The following is a 19,862-nucleotide window of genomic DNA, read 5'->3' as shown; positions in this document are numbered from 1 at the left end:
AGGCCAGGTGGGCAATAGATTAAAAACCCTGAAATGGTATTGACAGGGGAAACATTGATTGTAAAAAACATGCTTTTAAAGTCAGGTAAAGGATCATAAGTAACGTGACATTTAAGATCAGCTTTATAAATAATAGCAATCCCCGCTCCATGTTCGGACCTCCGGTCCAGCCTCTGTATAACATAACCAGGTGGGAGAGCCTGAACAATGTAGGGGTCGGCATCCTTATTTAACCAAGTCTCAGTTAAAAATAACACATCCGTTTTTTCTGCTTCTAAAAGAAGGTGGATTTCTAAAGCGTGCTTAGGGAGCGAGCAACAATTAAGCAGAAACATATTAATGGCCTTACTGCTAACAGGAGTTGTAGAACATTCAAGATCAGGGAGGAACTTGTAGGAGCATCCGGAGCAGTGGATCGTGGGGCCATTCAGAAGCATAGAGTGGGAGCACTTGCCTCTGATCAACGTTCTATAGTGTTTCAGCATCTTGGCGCTATTGGCACATTTATCTGTATAAGTTTTGGCATGGGTTCTGGCCCTTGACGGGAGCAGACAGGCTTGCGTTAGGCGCGCCTTTGGCGCGCGAGTCTGCTGCGTGGTCGTGTCATCTGCTCCTTATAAGGCCAGGCGTGCACGAAGGCCAGGGAGACTAGAGCGCCACAGAAGAGTTAACAAGCATTTACAAAGCAATGGTCTCGTCTTTGTTAAAGTTAGAGCTATTGGCATTGCTCATGACATTATTTTTATTTTTAAAACATATAAATAAATGGCATTGTCATTTACAATGCCAATAGCTTAAACTCTTGCAAATGAGAGACCTATTGCATTTGCACCCAGACACACAGAGCCACACACACCCACCCACACAGAGCCACACACACATAGACAGACACAGAGCCCAACACACACACACACAGAGCCCAACACACACACAGCCACACACAGAGACACACACAGAGCCACACATACACTCAGAGCCACACACACACTCAGAGCCACATACACACACACAGAGTCACCCACACACACATACACACACACACACACGCACGCCCAGACACACACACACACACACACACACACACACACACACACACACACACACACAGCCACACACACAGCCACACACACAGCCACACACACAGCCACACACACACACACACAGAGCCAGCCTACGCTAGCTGAGACCTAAAAATATCATGGCAAAAACTATATTTGCAGTGGCCCTAGGTGTAGAGCGTTATTCACTACCACAGTTCAGGGAAGGGAGGGACATCATGACCCTCTCGAGGCTTTGCCTCTCCAAGCCCCTCCCCCACTTTCATGGTCAGATTATCAACATTGGAAAGATGACAGGATGAGCAAACCAACTAAGAACTGAATCTGTGACCACAAACTGGAACCTAGATCCTGAGAATAGGTGTATTAGTTCAGTGAGACATTATAAAGGATCCAGTCCTCGTTTTTAATAGAAAAAGGACTTAAAATTGATTGAATACAGCTATGAATCTAAATAATATTCATAAGGTAGAATGTACTTCAGAGGACATTTCAAGTTGGAACAACATTTCAATGTCATCATCCTCACTTCCACTGGCTGACTTTTGAAAGCAGCATGCTCCAGGAACTGTAATGTGATCTCAAGGCTCAGAGGTACACAGGAGGGAGGTTACAGGCTGTTAGTCCAAACGTCAAATTTTAACAGAACACTGCAAAACTCCTTCAAAGTCCTCAGGGCCATGGCGGCGGCAAAAAAGCGATACAACTATTGTAAGGTATGAAACTGGCCCCAGTGAGCGAGACTTGTGTTATATCTGTTCATACTTATGGCTTTTGCACAACATGTTATTTGAACTTCTTTAAGATCATACAGACATCATTAACAAACAAATAATACACCTCAGGAGCGTTAATGGGGATTGAACGCTGCATTAAATGCTGAAAATAAAGTATAAAGCCTGGGACTCCTGCAGAAGGATGCTGCTGAGAAGAGCAGATTCATGTATACGCAACTCGGTATAAGTACAGCAAAACCATAATTAAAAGAGCTATTTAAGGAGAGAGAGTCTAGAAGCAACGGGGCAGGTTCATGTCAAAAACGCCCTTCAGCTACCTCACTACAGAGGTGAGGGGACCTGGATTAATTTACATGCAAATAACAACACCAGGCAAAGGATAATCTACCCCAAAGAGATGTCGCTGCAGAATGTGCGCATTCCAATCCCCCAAGCCCCACAGCATTTCCTGCCTTGAAATTCAAATACCTGAGTACAGAGTCCAAGAGGGGATAAAAAGGCATTTCTTTCTTTCAGCCGCACTCCCCGTCCCACGCTATCCCCTTTCCAGACCATTCACCACTCGTGAAAAAACGGAGGCAAACCAAAACCAGCTAGGTAAACAAGCCAGGGAACCAAGGCCGGTCTACACAACAACCAGGCGAAAAAAAAGTTACGTTCAAATCAAGCCAAAACACCTAACGTGGGCACCATGGCTCTATCTCAGGCGGCGGATTACCTTCCTATTTTACAAATAAACGCTCCTCTCGGGCAGCTCCGGACAAGCCCCGGGCTGCATTCCTTCCTCTGCGAGTCTGTGACATTTCTCCCCTCCGCCCCCCCCACTTCTCGCGCGCGTTATCCCCTGCGATCGCAGCCTAAGTCGCAGCTACAAGCACCAAGTCCGGGAAAGCGCATTGTTAGGAAATCAGAGGCTGCCTATTTAATTTCCACACGTGCAAGCAATGGAGCGTCAAACATTCGTGCAACTTGGTGTCAAGAATAAGATGCACGTGTTTTTCTAGTTCCAGTGAACATGCGCCTTGTGGCTGCATTGCATCCACGTTACCCCGGCGTGTTCAGATCCCCCCTCTCAGTCCACCATGGAAGCCACCTACCTTCCCAGAGAAGCGAAGGCACTGCGCAGCGGCCTTCTCAGCCTGCAGAAAACACTGAACATTAAGCAGATATGCATTAACGTGCCCGGCGCGAGGGTCCAAGGGGGAGGGAGGGAGGCAGACTGAGTAACTGGTGAACTCCCCGCCGCCCTCAGAGGGAAGCTGCTGCTGGCCGTGCCTTGCCGAGCTCGGGTGGGACTTTTAAATCTGCCAAACCCAAGCAAGCCAGAGAAAATGTAAACATGAGGGCGGAGAAGGGCTGCAACCAGGTTCAGTGTAATCTGAACTCCCGCGGCCTACTCAGTCTACGCAGGCCGAGACCTAAACAAGCCGTGAGCGTGCACGCCCCCGAACTTCCGGTTTCGGGATGTGCACGCTCACGGCTTCTCGTGAGGCGGGAGCGGTGGCAGCAGGAGTGGCGGCAGGTGGCAGCAGAAGTCGCGGCAGGTGGCAGCAGAAGTCGGGAGTGGCGGCTGAGGCCGCTGATGCGGTAAGTGGGGCTTGGGGGGCTTGGTACGTGTGTGTGTGCGTGTCTGCGTGTGTGTGTGTGTGTGTGTGTGCGTGTGTGTCTGCGTGTGTGTGTGTGTGTCTGCGCGTGTGTGTGTGCGTGCCTTTGGCCAGCCTGCGTAAGCGCGTCCACAGACCCTGGTAGGCTCGTGCACCGCTCTGTCTCCGTTGACAGGCAACTCGGCAGCAATAGGTCTCGAGGACGAGACCTAAAAATTAAGAGCCTCACTTCCTGAAGTCAGAGGAAATCGGAACAGTCCCCCCTGGAGCTATAACACAGCTCCCTGTGCAAATAAACAGTAAGTGCCCCAGTGAATAACACAATTAGCGGAATTAATCAGGAATAAATTCGTTTTTTAAAAATGTTCAGTTCATTCAGTTGCAATAAAGCCTTTACTGCTTTAAAAACTTTCCTGAACAGTCATAAGAGTGCAGCCAAAGAGTGTATGTTGAACAAAAGGGCTAAACTGGATAACGAAACTAGATTGAACATGCATTAACGCTTTACAATAGGTGATCACAAACATTGATATGTTGCTGAAGATGTAGACATGCAGACCATATTGGCTGTTTAGATGGGCCCCCTGACAAAAGGCATGCTTTCTTACATCAAGATCACAGTGGGCATCAGTAAAGAAATAGAAAATATAGCGAGAAAATAAGTAAACAAACAGAATTCTGTAAAGGCACCCCTCTGTCCTACACCAGCAAGAGTCAGGCATTCAAGAGACAAGGACAGAACAAACTTTGGGGGACATATATGCATGTTGTGAGCAACAGAAAATAAAGTACTAAAATCACATATTGGTGTTTTAAGTTAGCTTTTTGGCCTGCAGACACCGGGATATCCTGAACAAATGTAGGGAAGACACAGGATGCAGACTTCTGAAAAGCTGTTCAGAATCTGATGTAACCGCCTTAAATGCAAAGACCAATAACATGATTGTGCACTGTAAGTGAGTCAGTAATCCCTTCTATGCCAGAATAATAATGTTCCTATTACAGGCACAATCTGATGTCAGGAAGCCCCTGTAATAAGAAAAATACCAATAAGCGCTTGAAATATTTTTTCAAAGTGTGTAGTGACATCACAACACATACAAGTATATTACTGACAGTATGACAGACCTCATGTCACTATTATCAGATGCTGTGCATAGTAGCATAGCTGCTTCCCAAAAGCCGGAGCCAGGGATAACACGGATTCATATGGGATCAGGTATCCAAAACTGACTACATTATAAATATATTTCAAGTGAACTCCGACTTCCATGCCCTTAAAATACACCTGTCCATCAGTCTTGCACCCGTATAGGGTCACGGAATTCACCTACTCTTCTGTGACTACCAAAATACTTGTAATGTATAGCTGGGGAGAGATTAGTCAATTTGCAGTACAACAAGACACTTATTGTGGTACTAGCGTATACGCTCACATTTCTCAACCAAGCTGTCCGAAAACACTTTAAGGATGTTCTATCAAAATAACTTGGCACATTTCAGTTTGTGTTTCACTTTCAAAATACATTTATGGAAGCAAATCTCAATTACCTCGCAGAAATGAAAAACCGAAGAGGAGAATGAAGAAGCAGATGCAAGCAGGTTTTGTACAAATCCTCGAGGCATATTAAACTTCTGTGACACGTGCCATATGTTTGTCTCTTTCAGGAGACAATAGAGAACAAACGACAGATATAGTCTGTTTACGATTCCAATTTCCACAGCCTAGAAATACATCAAATAACATTAGATTACAAAAATGTTGCTTTTTTCCATACATAATTAGAAGCAGTGCATTGATATTCAGGGTTCTGAAGCAATTAATCCAACTTAAACAATAATGATGCAACTTAGATGGTATTTGCAAGAAAAATTCCTTATCTTTAACAGCATCTCTCTAGCGAGAGACGCCTTCCGTAATTACATCCGAATATTAACAGTAACATTCATGACAATAATTACAGAACTCTATAGAACTTTATTTCACTTACTGTTTTAAAGAAATATTCCCCCATTTGAAAGAAAAAAAACTTTTTTCAATCCGACACAAAAATGTTAATAAAAAACAAAACATTTAATATAAAAAATAATTGTATAACTGGTAACGTGTGATATGGTCCTATATTGACATCTCGTGGTTTGTCAGTTACCATAACCCCTGGAATACAGAAAAGCATTGGCAAAGCCGATAGGTCTCGAAAATGCAAGGGCTATTGGCTTTGTCAATGTTTATTGGCCAGTGCCTAGTGCATGGACATGGGGCAGTGCAGTGACATTGGTATGGGGGAGTGCACTAAAACAAACACCAGAAAAAGAAAGCAACATATTGAAAAAAAAGGCACGATGGAAGAGAAGATGAATAAAAGGAACAAAATAAGAATTGGTAGTAAAGTACATTTATAGTAAATAAAAAAAACGAGGGAGCACTACAGGAGACAAACACACAGAAAACAAACACCATAAACAGAAAGGTTACAGAGTACACACTACTACACCATATGCTCGGTAACCACATTTTTTATGTCATGGCCATATTTTCACATATTCTACCCAGCCACAAATACCAACACCACACTGGTATCCTACACCTCATGTTCACAGTGTGCAGGACCGGAAGAGCAGCATCCCAAGACTTCCCTGTCAATTTCCGCGTGTCAGTAGCTCACTAATAAACGTTCTTGACTCCTTTATGTGTGAGGAGTGAAAAGGTGGGATGTTCGGTGTCGTGCACCAGCTGGGTGATGAAGACACCCTAAAAACAGACAGGGTTACATGAAAGGAGAGAGTTGGCCAGCAAAGTTATTAGAATGCCCTAACTCATTTGGTCCCAAAGCACTTCAGATAAAAACAGCAAGTTAAGGAGAGCGCGCGACGCGGCAGACCAAGATGGCCGCACCCTGAGGAGCTCCGCGCTGACGAGCAGCGCTCGTTTTTGAAGGGTCCGTTTCAAAGCAGCGTTTCGGTTCCTAAACAGTGGATTCTGAAGTCGGAAACACAGCCAAACACATGGGTATGCTTTCCGCGTCTACCAAGATGCCTTTCCGTTGATTTTGGACCGAAATGTTTTTTCTCTGACTTTCTTTTCGCAGCGTTTTTTTCTTCATTTTGCTGCTTCATCACTTCTGGCCTGCATTAATGACTGATTTTTTTATGGACTTATTGCCCTAGCCTGCAGAATATGTTGCCCTACTCGACAAACCTCTTGCATCCTTCTTTTTTTTTAATTTCTTCATTCACCACAATCTTCAAACTGCGTCATGGGTCTTCAACTCTGTGGATATGTTTCCCAGGTGCCGCTTCACGCTTTCAGGTCCATAATAGGGGTATTTTTCATTTTTTCCTGCTGGGCTTTACTTGTTTTGCTCTCTTTGGTGCCTTAACCCACCGGCTGCTGCCTCAGTGATTTGTTTGCCTTCCGCTCGCCTGCTGGTGGTTACTTCACGATCCTCTGCTGCAATTACCTTCTGGTCTGCTGGTGTTTTACGCCTTTGTACTACAATGGAGCCTCTGCATACTTCTAAGGTCCATGGTAATGCCTCTGTTTCACGCAAAAATGCTGCAGCTACTGCTAAACACCTTAAAAAGGACCCCCATCTCCTTCCAAGTCCCCACTCCCTGTTACGTTGGAGGACATTATGGATGAATTGTGTCTTATACGCCCCTTTATGACTGATACTACAACAACTCTCCAGAGACTCGACGATAAATTGTCCAGTCTGGATTTGAGACTAACAGATGTGGAGCAAAAAGTCAGTGATGCTCAAGATGTTTTATCCAGGGTTGCCAGTCTCACCAAGGAAGTTGACCTGCTCAAAAGGACCTCCGAGGATTTGGAAAATCGCAATTGACGTAATCATTTGCACATTTATTGTATTCCGGAAGGTTCGGAGGGGTCAGGCATTATCCAGTTCTTGAAGACTCAGGTTCTTCCCATTACTGGCCATCCTAAGCACCTAAATGTCAATATTAAAAGAGCCCATCGCCTTGGACCGAAGAACTCCTCTTCTACTGCAAAACCCAGGGGCATCATTGCCTATTTCCTTCTTTACTCCGACCTCATGGCTATCCTTCATTCTGCTAAACAGCATAAGCAGCTGCTTTGGTCTGGACAAAGTTTTTATCACACAGGATGTCTCTAAACCAACTGCGGCTTGGCGTAAGGAGTTTATGGATTTGTGGCCTGCACTTCGATCGATGAATGCCCGATATGGCCTCATGCATCCCTGTTTCTTCAAAGTGACTTATAAAGAAAGAACTTTCAGCTTCGACGATCCGGCTGACCTTCGTAAATTCATTCACTCAAAGAGGAATCCATGGAATTCAGAAAACCCTAAATTTAATGTTTTCATGTTTGTTTGTTAATGTTGTTCAGCACGTAATTCCTTGTTGTACTGTTGCCTTTATCCCTTTCTTGTTTTTTCTCGTTTTACAGGTTCCTCCTCTGTAGTCCTTGTTGAAAAACTCAATTTTTGTGCTGCTCCGATTTTTGTATTGCGCTTTCCGTTTCGCTAACCCCCCTTCCTACCTGTTGGTAACTCATGGTCTTTATGACTTTGTTTTTCTTCTTTTAATATTGTTTTTTATGTAACCATACATTTCTTCTTCTCTTCTGCTCGTGCAGTTGTCTTGTTCTCGCTGCTCCCCTCCCACTTCATTGTCCTTCATTTAATTGTTTTTTATGGCTAAAGTCCTCTGGCTTTTTGTCATCTTCTCTCTAATTCCATCTCTCGGGGGTTAATTTCTCCCACTCCTCTCCTTCCTCCCCTTTCTCCTGTCCTCTCCTCTTTCTGTTTTCCTTCTCTCTCCTTTCCATTGATTCTCTCATTCTCTATGTTCCTCTTTCTATTTTCCTCCACTTCTCTCTCCCTGGAAATACAAACTCACCCTTCTTCCTTTTCTGCTTTTTTCTTGATATTCTCTATTGTGGTAATACATTGTTTCTTCGCTTTCTATTTGTTCTCATATTTTTGGTGGCTCCTTCACGTTTTCATTCATTTCATCAAGCTACAATGCATTTCTTTCTTCTTCACTATCTATTTTGACTTTTTTCATTTCATTTCCTTCTTTCTTAATTGGTATATGCTTTCTCTCGTCTCTTCTCTTTTTCTCCTATTATGAAAGGTTTTCAAATTATTTCTTGGAATGTTAAGGGTCTCCAAAACCCTATTAAAAAGCAATGTATTTTGTCTCATCTTGCACGTCTGAAATGTCAAATTGCTTTATTGCAAAAAACGCATCTTTCTCCACAGGATTTATCCTTGTTGCGTAAAGAATGGGTCAGAGAAGGTTACTGTTCTACGGCTGTTAATAACAAAAATGGTGTTATCATTTTATTTCATAAATCCTTATCTGTTCAAGTACAAAATGAAATTTCTGCTTCTAATGGTAGATGGTTGTTTTTGGATAGTATTGTTAATGATGTTCATCTTTCTCTTTCCAATGTATATGGCCCTAATGGCGTTTACCTATCCTTTTGGAATGAGTTTTCTTCTCTTCTTTCTTCTAATGTGAGTGATGATCCGATTGTTGGGGGGGACTGTAACCAATTAATGGAGCCTTTTTTGGACCGCAAGTCTCAAGTACGATATGTCCCTAATATAATGCAAAAGTCATTCCACAAGTCCATTTCCTCTAGAGGCCTAATTGATTCATGGAGAATATCCCATCCCGATTCTTTAGAATTTTCTTTTTTTTCTCCAGTGCATGCTTCACATTCCCGAATTCTTTCACACCGTTCTTCCCAATTTATGACTAATTCCGAAAAATAGGCTCTATCCTCATCTCAGACCACGCACCCGTCATTTTAGATATGGATTATTCTTCCCCAATCCCTGCATCTCGCCGTTGGCGTTTCAACAACTCACTATTGCTTGACCCCAATTTCAATGAACATTTTACACAATTCATGGATGAATGTTTTCATAACAATTTAGATACATCTTCTGATTTTCACTTTATATGAGGCGCTTTTAAGGCTGCTGCCCGTGGTTGTGTTATAGACTTTGTATCCCGAAAGAAGAAAAAGGTCCTCACTCAAGCATCTCAGTTTCTCAAATAAATTAAAGACGTTGAACATCTCTATTTCACTACCAATTCTCCTGATTCACTTTCCTCCCTTATCAAGGCTAAGATGCAATTTAATAGGCATTCTTGGGATTCTGCCTCTAACCAGCTTCTCAAATTTAATGCCAAAAAGTACGGTGGCCGCAACAAGGCTGGCAAATCGCTAGCGAATTACCTTAAAATCAAGAAGCAAAAGTCTAAGATTGTCGTTATCAAGGACTCTCAGGGATCTCCCCAATCCTCGGATGCTAAGATTCTTTATTGTTTCGTTCAATATTACTCTTCCCTTTACACACCAGAATCCAATCTTTCTCCCGAACAAATAGATTCCTTCTGTCATTCTATCCCCAAATCCTCTGATAGCCGGGTTGATCTTTCCTCCCTTGATGTCCCTATTTCGGAAAAAGACATTCTCACTGCGCTTGCTCTTCTTCCCAAGGATAAAACCCCTGGTCCGGATGGATTTACAGTGCTATTTTTCCTTCATTTTTATGCAGTTTTAGTTCCACATTTGCTCCATTTCATTAATCACTTCCTCGCTACAGGTGAATCCAGAAGTTCTTTTACACAGGCAATGCTCTGTCTTCTTCCCAAAAAGGACAAGGACCCCTTCCTGTGTAAAAATTATACACCTATCTCCCTATAAATACCGATTGCAAAATGTATGCAAAAATTTTGGCTATTCGTCTAAATTCAGTTATTCCTGATCTGGTTAATACATATCAATCTGGGTTCGTTAAAGGTAGATCTATAACTGATAATTCAAGAACCCTTCTAAATATCATTCACCTAGCTGCCAAAATGGATTCCCCTATTGCCGCGATTACTTTGGATGCTGAGAAAGCTTTCGACCGAGTCAATTGGGATTTTATGTTTGGAGCGCTTCGTTGGCATGGTTTCAGCCCCACCGTTCTGAGATACATTCAATTACTTTATTCTGACCCCAAAACTTCTATTTGGGTCAATGGCACTCAATCAGATTATTTATCTCTTCATAGAGGAACCAGACAGGGTTGCCCTCTCTCCCATCTTCTTTTCATTTTGGCTTTAGAACCTTTCTTGGAAAAAATTAGACAGTCCCCCTCTTATTCCGGTTTTCTTTACAAAGATGTTGATATCAAATTTACTGCCTACGCTGATGATATTTTACTTTATATTTCAAATCCCATTGCTGCACTTCCTGCATTCTTTTCCCTACTTAATGATTATTCTTTGGTCTCTGGCTATAAAATAAATATTGATAAATCAGAGGTCCTTTCTCTTAATAAGTTATGCCTCCCTCATATGTTTGAGGGTTCAGGATTTGAATGGAACCCTACATTTATCAAGTGTTTGGGTATTTTGTATGCTAATACCATTAGAGAGACCATCAAAATTAATCATTTTGATATTCTTAAAAAACTTTCTTCTCTCATAGAAGGCTGGACCCCCCTTTTTCTTTCGTGGTGGGGTCGCCTATCAACTATTAAAATGATGTTGCTTCCTAATGTTAATTTTTATCTTTCTATGCTTCCTGTCTCTCTCCCCCACTATTTTGTTTAATCCATTAATTGCCTTTTTGTGAAAATTTTATGGAATAATCGTAAAGCTAGAGTCTAGATTTTCCGTCTTCAACAGCCTAAGAACCTGGGCGGTGTCAATTTTCCTAATATTTCACGTTTCCACTCCGCCTTTACCCTTAAACAGATCTGGTCCTTTCTTACAGATTCGTCCTCCTCTCCCTTAACGGCTGGGAGTACTTTAGAACTAGCTCAACTTACTCCCTTCTCTTTCCTTACAACAACCTGATTATCTCAGCCTCCTACAAGATTTATATCCCCCCTTTTCAAGCATTCCAAAGCCCTAACACTTCTACTTTTTCGTTCTTTTTCTTCCCCTTCTGATATCCACTTGTGTACTCCGCTTTGGTACAACAAATCTCTCAAGATCAACAACAGAGCACTTTTCTGGAAGGAATGGATTCATAAAGGTATTCTTAATTATGATCATTTACTCACCAATGCTTCCTTAAGAACCCATGTGATTCCTTTGGTATAACTAGCAAACACTCTTCATTTAAAATAATTACTACAAATTGGAAGGACACTACAAAAATTGCTTATAATGCTTGGTGGAATTTGTTATGTCACCACCACAGACTTGACCGTGCTTATGCCACCTCTGTACCTATATTAATCAAAAGAGATTTATTATGGTCTCCCTTATCGGATTATCTATCTAGACATACTCCCTGAATACTTAGTTGTCTTTACCCTTTCTTTAGTGATTAATTGTTAAGTTTTGTTAATGAAATATTGTATTATTTGTTGCCTTCTTCCTTCCTTCTTTCCCCCCCTTTACTTTCTTTTCCCCCTCTATGAAAAACTCATAAAAGCATTGTTCATTTGTATAAGGTTCTCCCCCTTTTTTGGGGTATGTTTTCAATTTGCACTTTTATTATTGGATGTATTTTACCTTTGTGATATTATTTGCAGATAATACTCTCGCTTGCCGAGGGCCGTGTTCCATTGGAGTGGAAAAAGACACTGGGGAGACCCATTCGGAAAAACTCCTCTATTCCATGGACGGATCTGTCCAACCTCAGGCCCATATCTCTGCTCCAGTTCCTGAGCAAACTCACAGGGAAGCACATGAATAAACATCTTTCAAACTTTATCGAACAATCTGGGAGTCTGGACTATTCTCAGTCCGGCTTCAGGCCGAATTACAGTACCGAATCGGCACTGCTGTCAGTAACAGACTATCTCCGCATGTATCAGGACAAGGGGTAGTCGGTGGTCCTGGTGCTGTTGGATTTATCGGCAGCGTTCGATACTATATCACACAACATCTTGCTCGGGCGCCTTGCAGAGACTGGGCTCGAGAGTATGGCACTGGCCTGGTTGAGGAGTTTCCTATCTGATCGCACTCAATGTGTCAACATGGGAGTATTCCGATCAGCGGGGTAGAGATTACTAAGAGGGTGCCACAGGGCTCATGTTTGAGCCCAACCCTTTTTAACATCTATGTGGCCCCCCTGACTAGGATTATGAGAGCTTTCGGCTTCATTCCAGTGTCATATGCTGATGACACTCCGCTCCTCTTCCCATTTAAATCTCTTACTTCCGAGGTTAAAAAATCGTTTTCCGAAGGCATGAAGGCGGTCTCCCAGTGGATGACCTCGAACTTCCTACAATGTAATGTGGGTAAGACGGAGGTTATGCTCTTTAGGGATGCTAAAATGCTATGGACACCTGATTGGTGGCCGTCCGATTTAGGCCCGGTTCCCGAACCCAAACAGGTGGTGAAGAACTTGGGGGTACGATTGTACCAGGAGTTATCTTTAAAGCAGCACGGAAACAACATAGTGGGATCCTGTTTTCATGTTATAGGATTCCTCCGTAGAGTGTTTTCCTTACTCCCAGATACCACGAGAAAAACTTTGGTGCAGGCCCTGGTGCTTAGTCGTCTCGACTATTGCAATGGGCTACTGGCATCGGCCAACGATGGAGTACTTGGTGAGCTTCAAGTGGTACAGAACACCGCTGCGAAGCTGGTCCTAAATGCCCCTCCTAGATCCCCCTCTAAACCCCTCTCAGAAATATTACACTGGCTTTCTGTTCACCAAAGGGTGAAGTTTAAGACCTGTTGTGTGGTCCATAAGGGTTTACACGGACTAGGACCTTCATATCTGGCAGAAAAATGTATTCCATACAACCCCGTCCGTACCCTTAGGTCCAGCAATCAGCTTCTCCTTCGAGTGCCCACTGCGAAAAAAACAAGACAGGGCAGAAAAGCCCTGTTAGTGGTCGGTCCTGCACTTTGGAATAAACTCCCTCTTCTGCTCAGGCAATGTTTGGACCATCTAACTTTCAGGAAAAGGCTGAAAACTTTCCTGTTCCTGATTTAGCTCCCTCTTTTGTATTTTCCCCTTTTCTTCCCTCAGCCACTGGCGTGTGAGCGCAGAGATACTCCTTCTGGAGTCGATTCAAACGCGGTATAAACCCATAAATAAATAACAATTTACTTTGTTTATTTTCACTTAATAAAGCATTTTAAACTTAAAAAACAGCAAGTTAAGTAAGGCAGCTCACAAGCAAGGAAATAAAGCACTACAAAAACATTACACTTACCTTAGCTTCTTTCTCGTTTACTTGTTCCCTATTTCGCTTCATATTACTGTCTCCATCCACCAACATGCGAATATCTAAAGAAGCAAAACTGTCTCCACGCGAGGAAAGCCGGCTCATGAAGTCTGATAAAAGCTGCCTAGTTTTCTAACAAGCTCTTAGCAAATTACAACTCCCATGAGAAAATGCGTTGGAACTACACGTGTGCGTCACGTTATAGCTCAGGATTGAAGCGGCAATATTATGCAGATTTTTTAGAGATAGACAAAGGACACCACTGAGAAGAAGCATTAGTTAAAGGCCTGAAAAGTATGTATTGGAGGCAGCCTTATTTCTCATCAGGAGTTTGATCACAAAAAGTAATTATGAAAGCTCATTAACAACTTTGGTGCTAGTATTTGTAATGATACATAAAAAATTGTAAACAATTATAAAAATAAAACATAAAAACCTCTATAAATATAGCAACAGTCCTGTGCACAAATACAGTATTAACACCTTCCATGCTCATGACGAGCTGAGCTCGTCATGAGGCACGGTGCTCCGGTGCTCATGACTAGCTCAGCTCGTCATGAGCCGTGGAACACTCACACGCGGGGATAATTCCCCTGCTGTGCTGAGCGTTCCACGGGAACGGGTGCAGCTGTGCTCAGCTCGTCATGAGCACCTGAGCGCCGTGCCTCATGACGAGCTGAGCTCGTCATGAGCATGGGGCGCTGTGCGCATCCCCCGCCCCCAGCACAGCGGGGGAATTACCCTCCGCAGCGAAGGGGTTAAAGTAAACAATGTAGATGTAATTCGAAAGCAAATGGCATAGTATTCAACGTTGATGTCTTAATTTCTTTAATTGGTCATAACACAAAGCAGCCAGCCGGCACGTGTTTCGTCAGAGAAACAGTGGTGTACGACTCTCAGACAATCGCAACGAACTCTTAAAACGGGAGAATTACTGGATTTTCACTTTATCCAGCATGAAACCCAATGGACTCAACGACCGAGTGGAAATTTTGTGTTACTTATGAACTATCATTGTAAATTTTCACTGGTTTTTTTCCTAAATGCGACTTGTTAGACAGTTCTGTGTATACCAATTTATCATTTTCGTTATTTTTTTCATACATACACATATTTTTCTGATTACGAGTTGACTCATCACCGTTCACGTATTGTGATTTCACGACTCACATTGGATAACTCATGTACCAGCTCTCACGTTTTGTCTAATTACTATTACCACCCGCTTTCTTTCTTTCTTCCCTGTTTAGCTTTTTACCACGTAGTCCTATTTTTCTGTTTGACCACTATTTTTGTCACGTCACACTAACGTCACGGGTAACCTAGCAACCACCTATCCTTAAAAGTTTCCGGGGTTTTACTAACTATTCGGACCCGGCAAACGAACGTGTTACCGACATTCTACTTTCCCGTGCACGCTATGGTAAGCAAACTAGCCATTGACGGTTGATGTTTCATTGTCTATCTAAACTTTTATTTCACAACCTTTTTTAATCCCATACTGTAATACACGGGTGCTCCCGCCATTTTCGGTAGTAGTACTTTCACCCTAGGTTTCGTAACTGATCCTTTCTCACTTGGCACTCTACTTTTATACACCGCTTTAGATATCCCCAGTTTACCACCTTTCTATTTACTTCACCAGAATCACGTTCTTAAACGTCTTTTGTTTCTCTTTTCTTCATTGACAGATATTTATCCCCTGGAAGAAGGCATCTTTGTAATGCCGAAATGCATTGGGATTTATATGAGTGCAATTCTGATTGTTGAAAAAACTTTTCTTGAATTTACCATGTCCTTGTGAACACAACAAGACTTGAAGAATTAATAAACAAGCATTGAAAAAACTTTCGATTCTCATCGTGGATTTTGATGAAACCTTTATATAAGGACTAGAAAGGAGCCCGGGGGACACTCCTCATTTCTGAGCAGTGCTACCTTCAGCATTTAAACACACCCCCTGTCGGAGGGTGATACTCCGGAGCACCTTACAGATTTAGTAACTACCCACAAAACGCTGTGCGTCCAACCACACCCCAAGATATTTTGCAAGTCTGGGAATGAGCTTACTTAGTTGTATGTAGTATGTGTGGCGTGAGAAAAAAATTAAAAAACAGGAGCGCTTGTGAAAAGCGCTCTTAAAGACATAAAAAGGAAGTCCCAAAACAATACCCTAAAATGGTAACTACATGTATTTAGGATTAGATGGTTGCTGCTCTCAGGGAAGGATAAACCCTGTAAGAGTCATGACGTAAATGGGGAGAACAAATAATGGAGCGACGATGGAGCCAGAAAATCGGAAGCCTATGGGCGGACTGAAGTCAACAAAGTAAATACAACAGGTCTATTTTCGAGACAGCGTATGCATGCTATCTAGAGCCGAGACCTAAAAAGTACCATCTAAAGGGTAGGTTGACTGATATTGGGCAACCCTTTCCTCTTTTACCCACTTCCCCTTTGTTGGGAAAAACGGAAAAAAACAAGACCCAGGCCACTTATAAAAACGTTTTAGGACAGGATCTAGACTTCCAGCCTACAGCGGGAACGCACCTAGAGGAGAGAAGAACTCTCCTCTACACCAGCCGCCACTGCTTGAAAAAAGCATAGAAACAAGGGGGGGGGGGGGGGGGGGGGACAGCCAGTTGACAGCAGACCAAGAGTACCAGCAAGAGATGGTTTGAAAAATTCCTGAATAAGTGTTAATTAATTCTCTTAGTTATAATTCTTAAGACTAACAGTTATAGCCAACACATGCTACAGTCTGCATTTAGACCGACCAAGAAATCTTCTAGTGATGAAACCACAGTAGGCGCCCCAGAGTCCGCCAGGAGAACAAGCCACAAGGTCCCTGAGAAGCAGTGTGTCTATCACAGACAGAAGTTCACATCTCTTAGAGCAGACATCCTCATGCAATTGCATATACACATTAAAACCTGGTGCTATGATCCTAGCTCCCAGGAACCCAATGCTGCCAAGAATGAGGATTAAATGGAGAAGCCCACACTATAAAGAGATTCTTCAAGCAAGCGCATAGAGCATGCACCCTCCAGAGTCTGGGGGGACAGCAAAAAGATTTTAGTCACAGTAGATGAGCATGTCCCTGGAGACTAGCTCTGTTGGAGCAGTAGAAGAGGACCTATGAACATAATCATAGAATGGAAAGCCAAGAAGGGCGGCCATGTGGTGGGGTCCCTAAATGATAATGCATGTTACAGATAAGAAAGGACTGACTGCATGTATATGTGCTACGCAAACAAATGATGGAAGGAATGTAGAATAAATCATACATTCACCCCCAGTCAAGTGATCTGAGTTAAATCCATAGTTCTTCTGCTCACCATGCCACCCCAGTTTAGACCAAGCCATTTGCATTCAGTCTTGAACTTGTGCCTCATTGGAACAGTCCAGACCGAACTGCCAAGCCAGGTTCTCCCTGGTCCGGAAACAAGCATCTTGGGACCGGTTTCTGGGTATTAACCTTTATCAGCCAGGCTAGCTTGAATCCAGTGGAACAGTGCGCGTGGGACCAAGTTCAAGTTTAAAATTTGTATAGCGCACTACTCACCCAGAGGGTCTCAAGGCGCTTGAGGGAGGGGGGGTACATTACTTATCGAATATCCAAGTTTTTAGTACTTTTCTGAAGGAGAGGTGGTTCTGTGTAAGGCGGAGGTGGGTGGGGAGAGAATTCCAGGTCTTGGCCGCTAAGTAGGAGAAGGATCTTCCCCCCATGGTGGATCGTTGGATGCGTGGAATTGCGGCGAGGGCTTGATTGGACGATCGTAGTTGGCGGGTGGGGGTGTAAAAGGACAGGCACGTGTTGAGGTATTAGGGTCCTAGGTCGTAGAGGGCTTTGTGTGCGTGGGTGAGGAGACGGAAAGTTATTCTCTTGTTGACGGGGAGCCAGTGGAGGTCTTTCAGGTGACCGGAAATGTGAACTTGGCGGGGGATGTCTAGGATGAGTCTGGCTGAGGCGTTTTGGATGCGTTGGAGTTTTTTCTGTAGTTTGGCTGTGGTTCCGGCGTAAAGGGTGTTTCCGTAGTCCAGTCGGCATGTGACCAGTGCATGGGTGACCGTCCTTCTTGTTTCAGTGGGGATCCAACTGAAGATTTTTTTGAGCATACGTAGGTTGTTGAAGCATGATGATGAGACGGCATTGACTTGCCTGGTCATCGAGAGGGAGGAGTCCAGGATGAAGCCCAGGTTACGTGCGTGGTCCGTTGGTCTGGGTGCGATTTCCAGGGACGGTGGCCACCATGAGTCGTCCCAGGCGGAGGGGGATGATCCTAAGATGATGTCCGAGTTAAGTTTTAAACGGCTGTTCTTCATCCACTCGGCTACTTCTTTCATCCCTTCGTGTAGGTTGGTTTTGGCGGTGTTTGGGTCTTTGGTGAGGGAGAGGATCAGCTAGGTGTCGTCTGCGTAGGAGATGATGTTGAGGTGGTGTTGGCGCGCGATGGATGCGAGGGGACTCATGTATACGTTGAAGAGGATGGGACTGAGTGTTGATCCTTGCGGTACGCCGCAGATGACTTCGGTGGCCTCTGATCTGAAAGGGGGGAGGCGGACTCTCCGGCGAGGAACGAGATGATCCAGTCTAGTGCTATTCCTTGTATTCCGACGTTGCTGAGGCGTTGTATAAGGGTGCTATGACAGACTGTGTCGAAGGCTGTGGAGAGGTCAAGTAGGATGAGGGCAGCTGTTTCTCCGTTGTCCAGTAGAGTTCGAATGTCGTCTGTTGCTGCGATGAGGGCGGTCTCGGTGCTGTGTTTGGCTCGGAAGCCGGACTGTGAAGGGTCGAGGGATTTGTTGGATTCGAGGAAGGCGGTGAGCTGACTGTTGACGGCTTTCTCAATGACTTTGGCAGGGAATGGGAGGAGCGAATTGGGGCGGTAGTTCTTAAGTTCAGTGGGGTCTGCTGTGGGTTTCTTCAGGAGGGCGCTGAGTTCGGCATGTTTCCAGCTTTCCGGGAAGGTAGCGGAGCTGAGGGAGCAGTTGATGACGCCTCTGAGATGGGGTGCGATAATGGAGTATGCTTTGTTCAAAATGTGGTAGGGACATGGGTCGGTTGGCGATCCTGAGTGGATGGAGTTCATCAGGCAGATGGTGTCTTCAGTGGTGATTGGGTTCCAGGCGCAAAGGTTGTTGGAGGGGGGTTTAAGTTCGGAGGTGGGTGGGGTGGACTGGTCTCCAAAGCTGTTATGTATGTCAGCAATTTTGTTGTGGAAGAACGAGGCTAGAGAGTCGCAGCGGTCTTGGGAGGGAGTGATGTCGTTGGTGCCGGCGGTGGGGTTGGTAAACTCTTTGACGATGTTGAATAGTTCCTTGCTGCTGTGGGCGTTGTTGTCGAGTCGATCCTTGAATGCTGATTTCTTGGTGGATCGGATCAGCTGGTGGTGTTTGCGGGTGGCGTTCTTGAAGGTGGCCAGGTTGTCAGTGGTTGGGTTTTTTCGGCAGGCTTTCTCGAGGGTGCGACAGATCTTCTTGGATTTCTTAAGGTAATCATTGAACCAGGGGGCTTTTTTGTTACCTTGCTTGATTTGATGGTTTTTCAGGGGTGCTAATTCGTCAGCGCTGTGGGTTATCCATTGTGCGAGGTTGGTGGCTGCTTGGTTTGGGTCTGATGATTTGGCAGGAGGGTTTTGGTGGAGCGCTGTGAAGAGCTGGTCGGTGGTAATTTTGTTCCAGTTTCTGCGGGGAATTGGTTGTGGGTTGTAGTCTTTTTGTAGTTGAAGTGAACGCAGCTGTGGTCTGTCCAATGGAGAGCTGTGGTGTGATTGAAGGAGATGTGGTTGCTGGAGGTGAAGATTTGGTCGAGCGTGTGCCCGGCATAGTGGGTGGGGGTGTCAACAAGTTGTTTGAGTCCGAGATTGGCGAGGTTGTCCAGAAGGGTGGTGGTGTTGCTGTTGTTGTTGTTCTTTTCCAGGTGGAAGTTGAGGTCTCCCAGTAGAATGTAGTCCTCGGAGGGGAGGGCGTGTGGGCTGATGAAGTCAGTGATGTCTTCGCTGAATTGTGTGCGGGGTCCTGGTGGCCTGTAGATGAGGGTGCCTCTTAGTGTGGTCTTGGGGTCGGTGTGGATCTGGAAGTGAAGGTGTTCGGCGGCTGCGAGGTTATCGTCGGAACTGGTCGTGATGCGGATGGTGTTCTTATGGACGATGGCGATGCCACCTCCTGTTTGGTTGATGCGGTCCTTTCGGATGATCTTGTAGCCATCCGGGATGGCTATGGCGATGTCGGGTGCTGATGAGGCGTTCATCCAGGTTTCTGTAAGAAAGGCGA

The 19,862-nt window shown here is 44.3% G+C and overlaps 1 protein-coding gene across 1 annotated transcript in view; it reads right to left on the bottom strand.

Annotated features, from left to right (window-relative positions):
* Nucleotides 1–19,862, bottom strand: part of HELQ (helicase, POLQ like) — a 606,359-nt gene that overhangs the window by 106,748 nt on the left and 479,749 nt on the right. Inside the window, exon 15 of the mRNA XM_086961870.1 lies at nucleotides 4,951–5,124. Within this exon, the coding sequence (XP_086817996.1) occupies nucleotides 4,951–5,124 (174 nt within the window). The remainder of the gene's footprint in view (nucleotides 1–4,950; nucleotides 5,125–19,862) is intronic.

Source organism: Lissotriton vulgaris, chromosome 3_1, assembly GCF_964263255.1.
Source record: "Lissotriton vulgaris chromosome 3_1, aLisVul1.2, whole genome shotgun sequence".
Classification (NCBI taxonomy): domain Eukaryota; kingdom Metazoa; phylum Chordata; class Amphibia; order Caudata; family Salamandridae; genus Lissotriton; species Lissotriton vulgaris.
The sequence above is the reverse complement of the archived record's forward strand: the minus strand, read 5'-3'. Positions and strand labels throughout refer to the sequence as shown.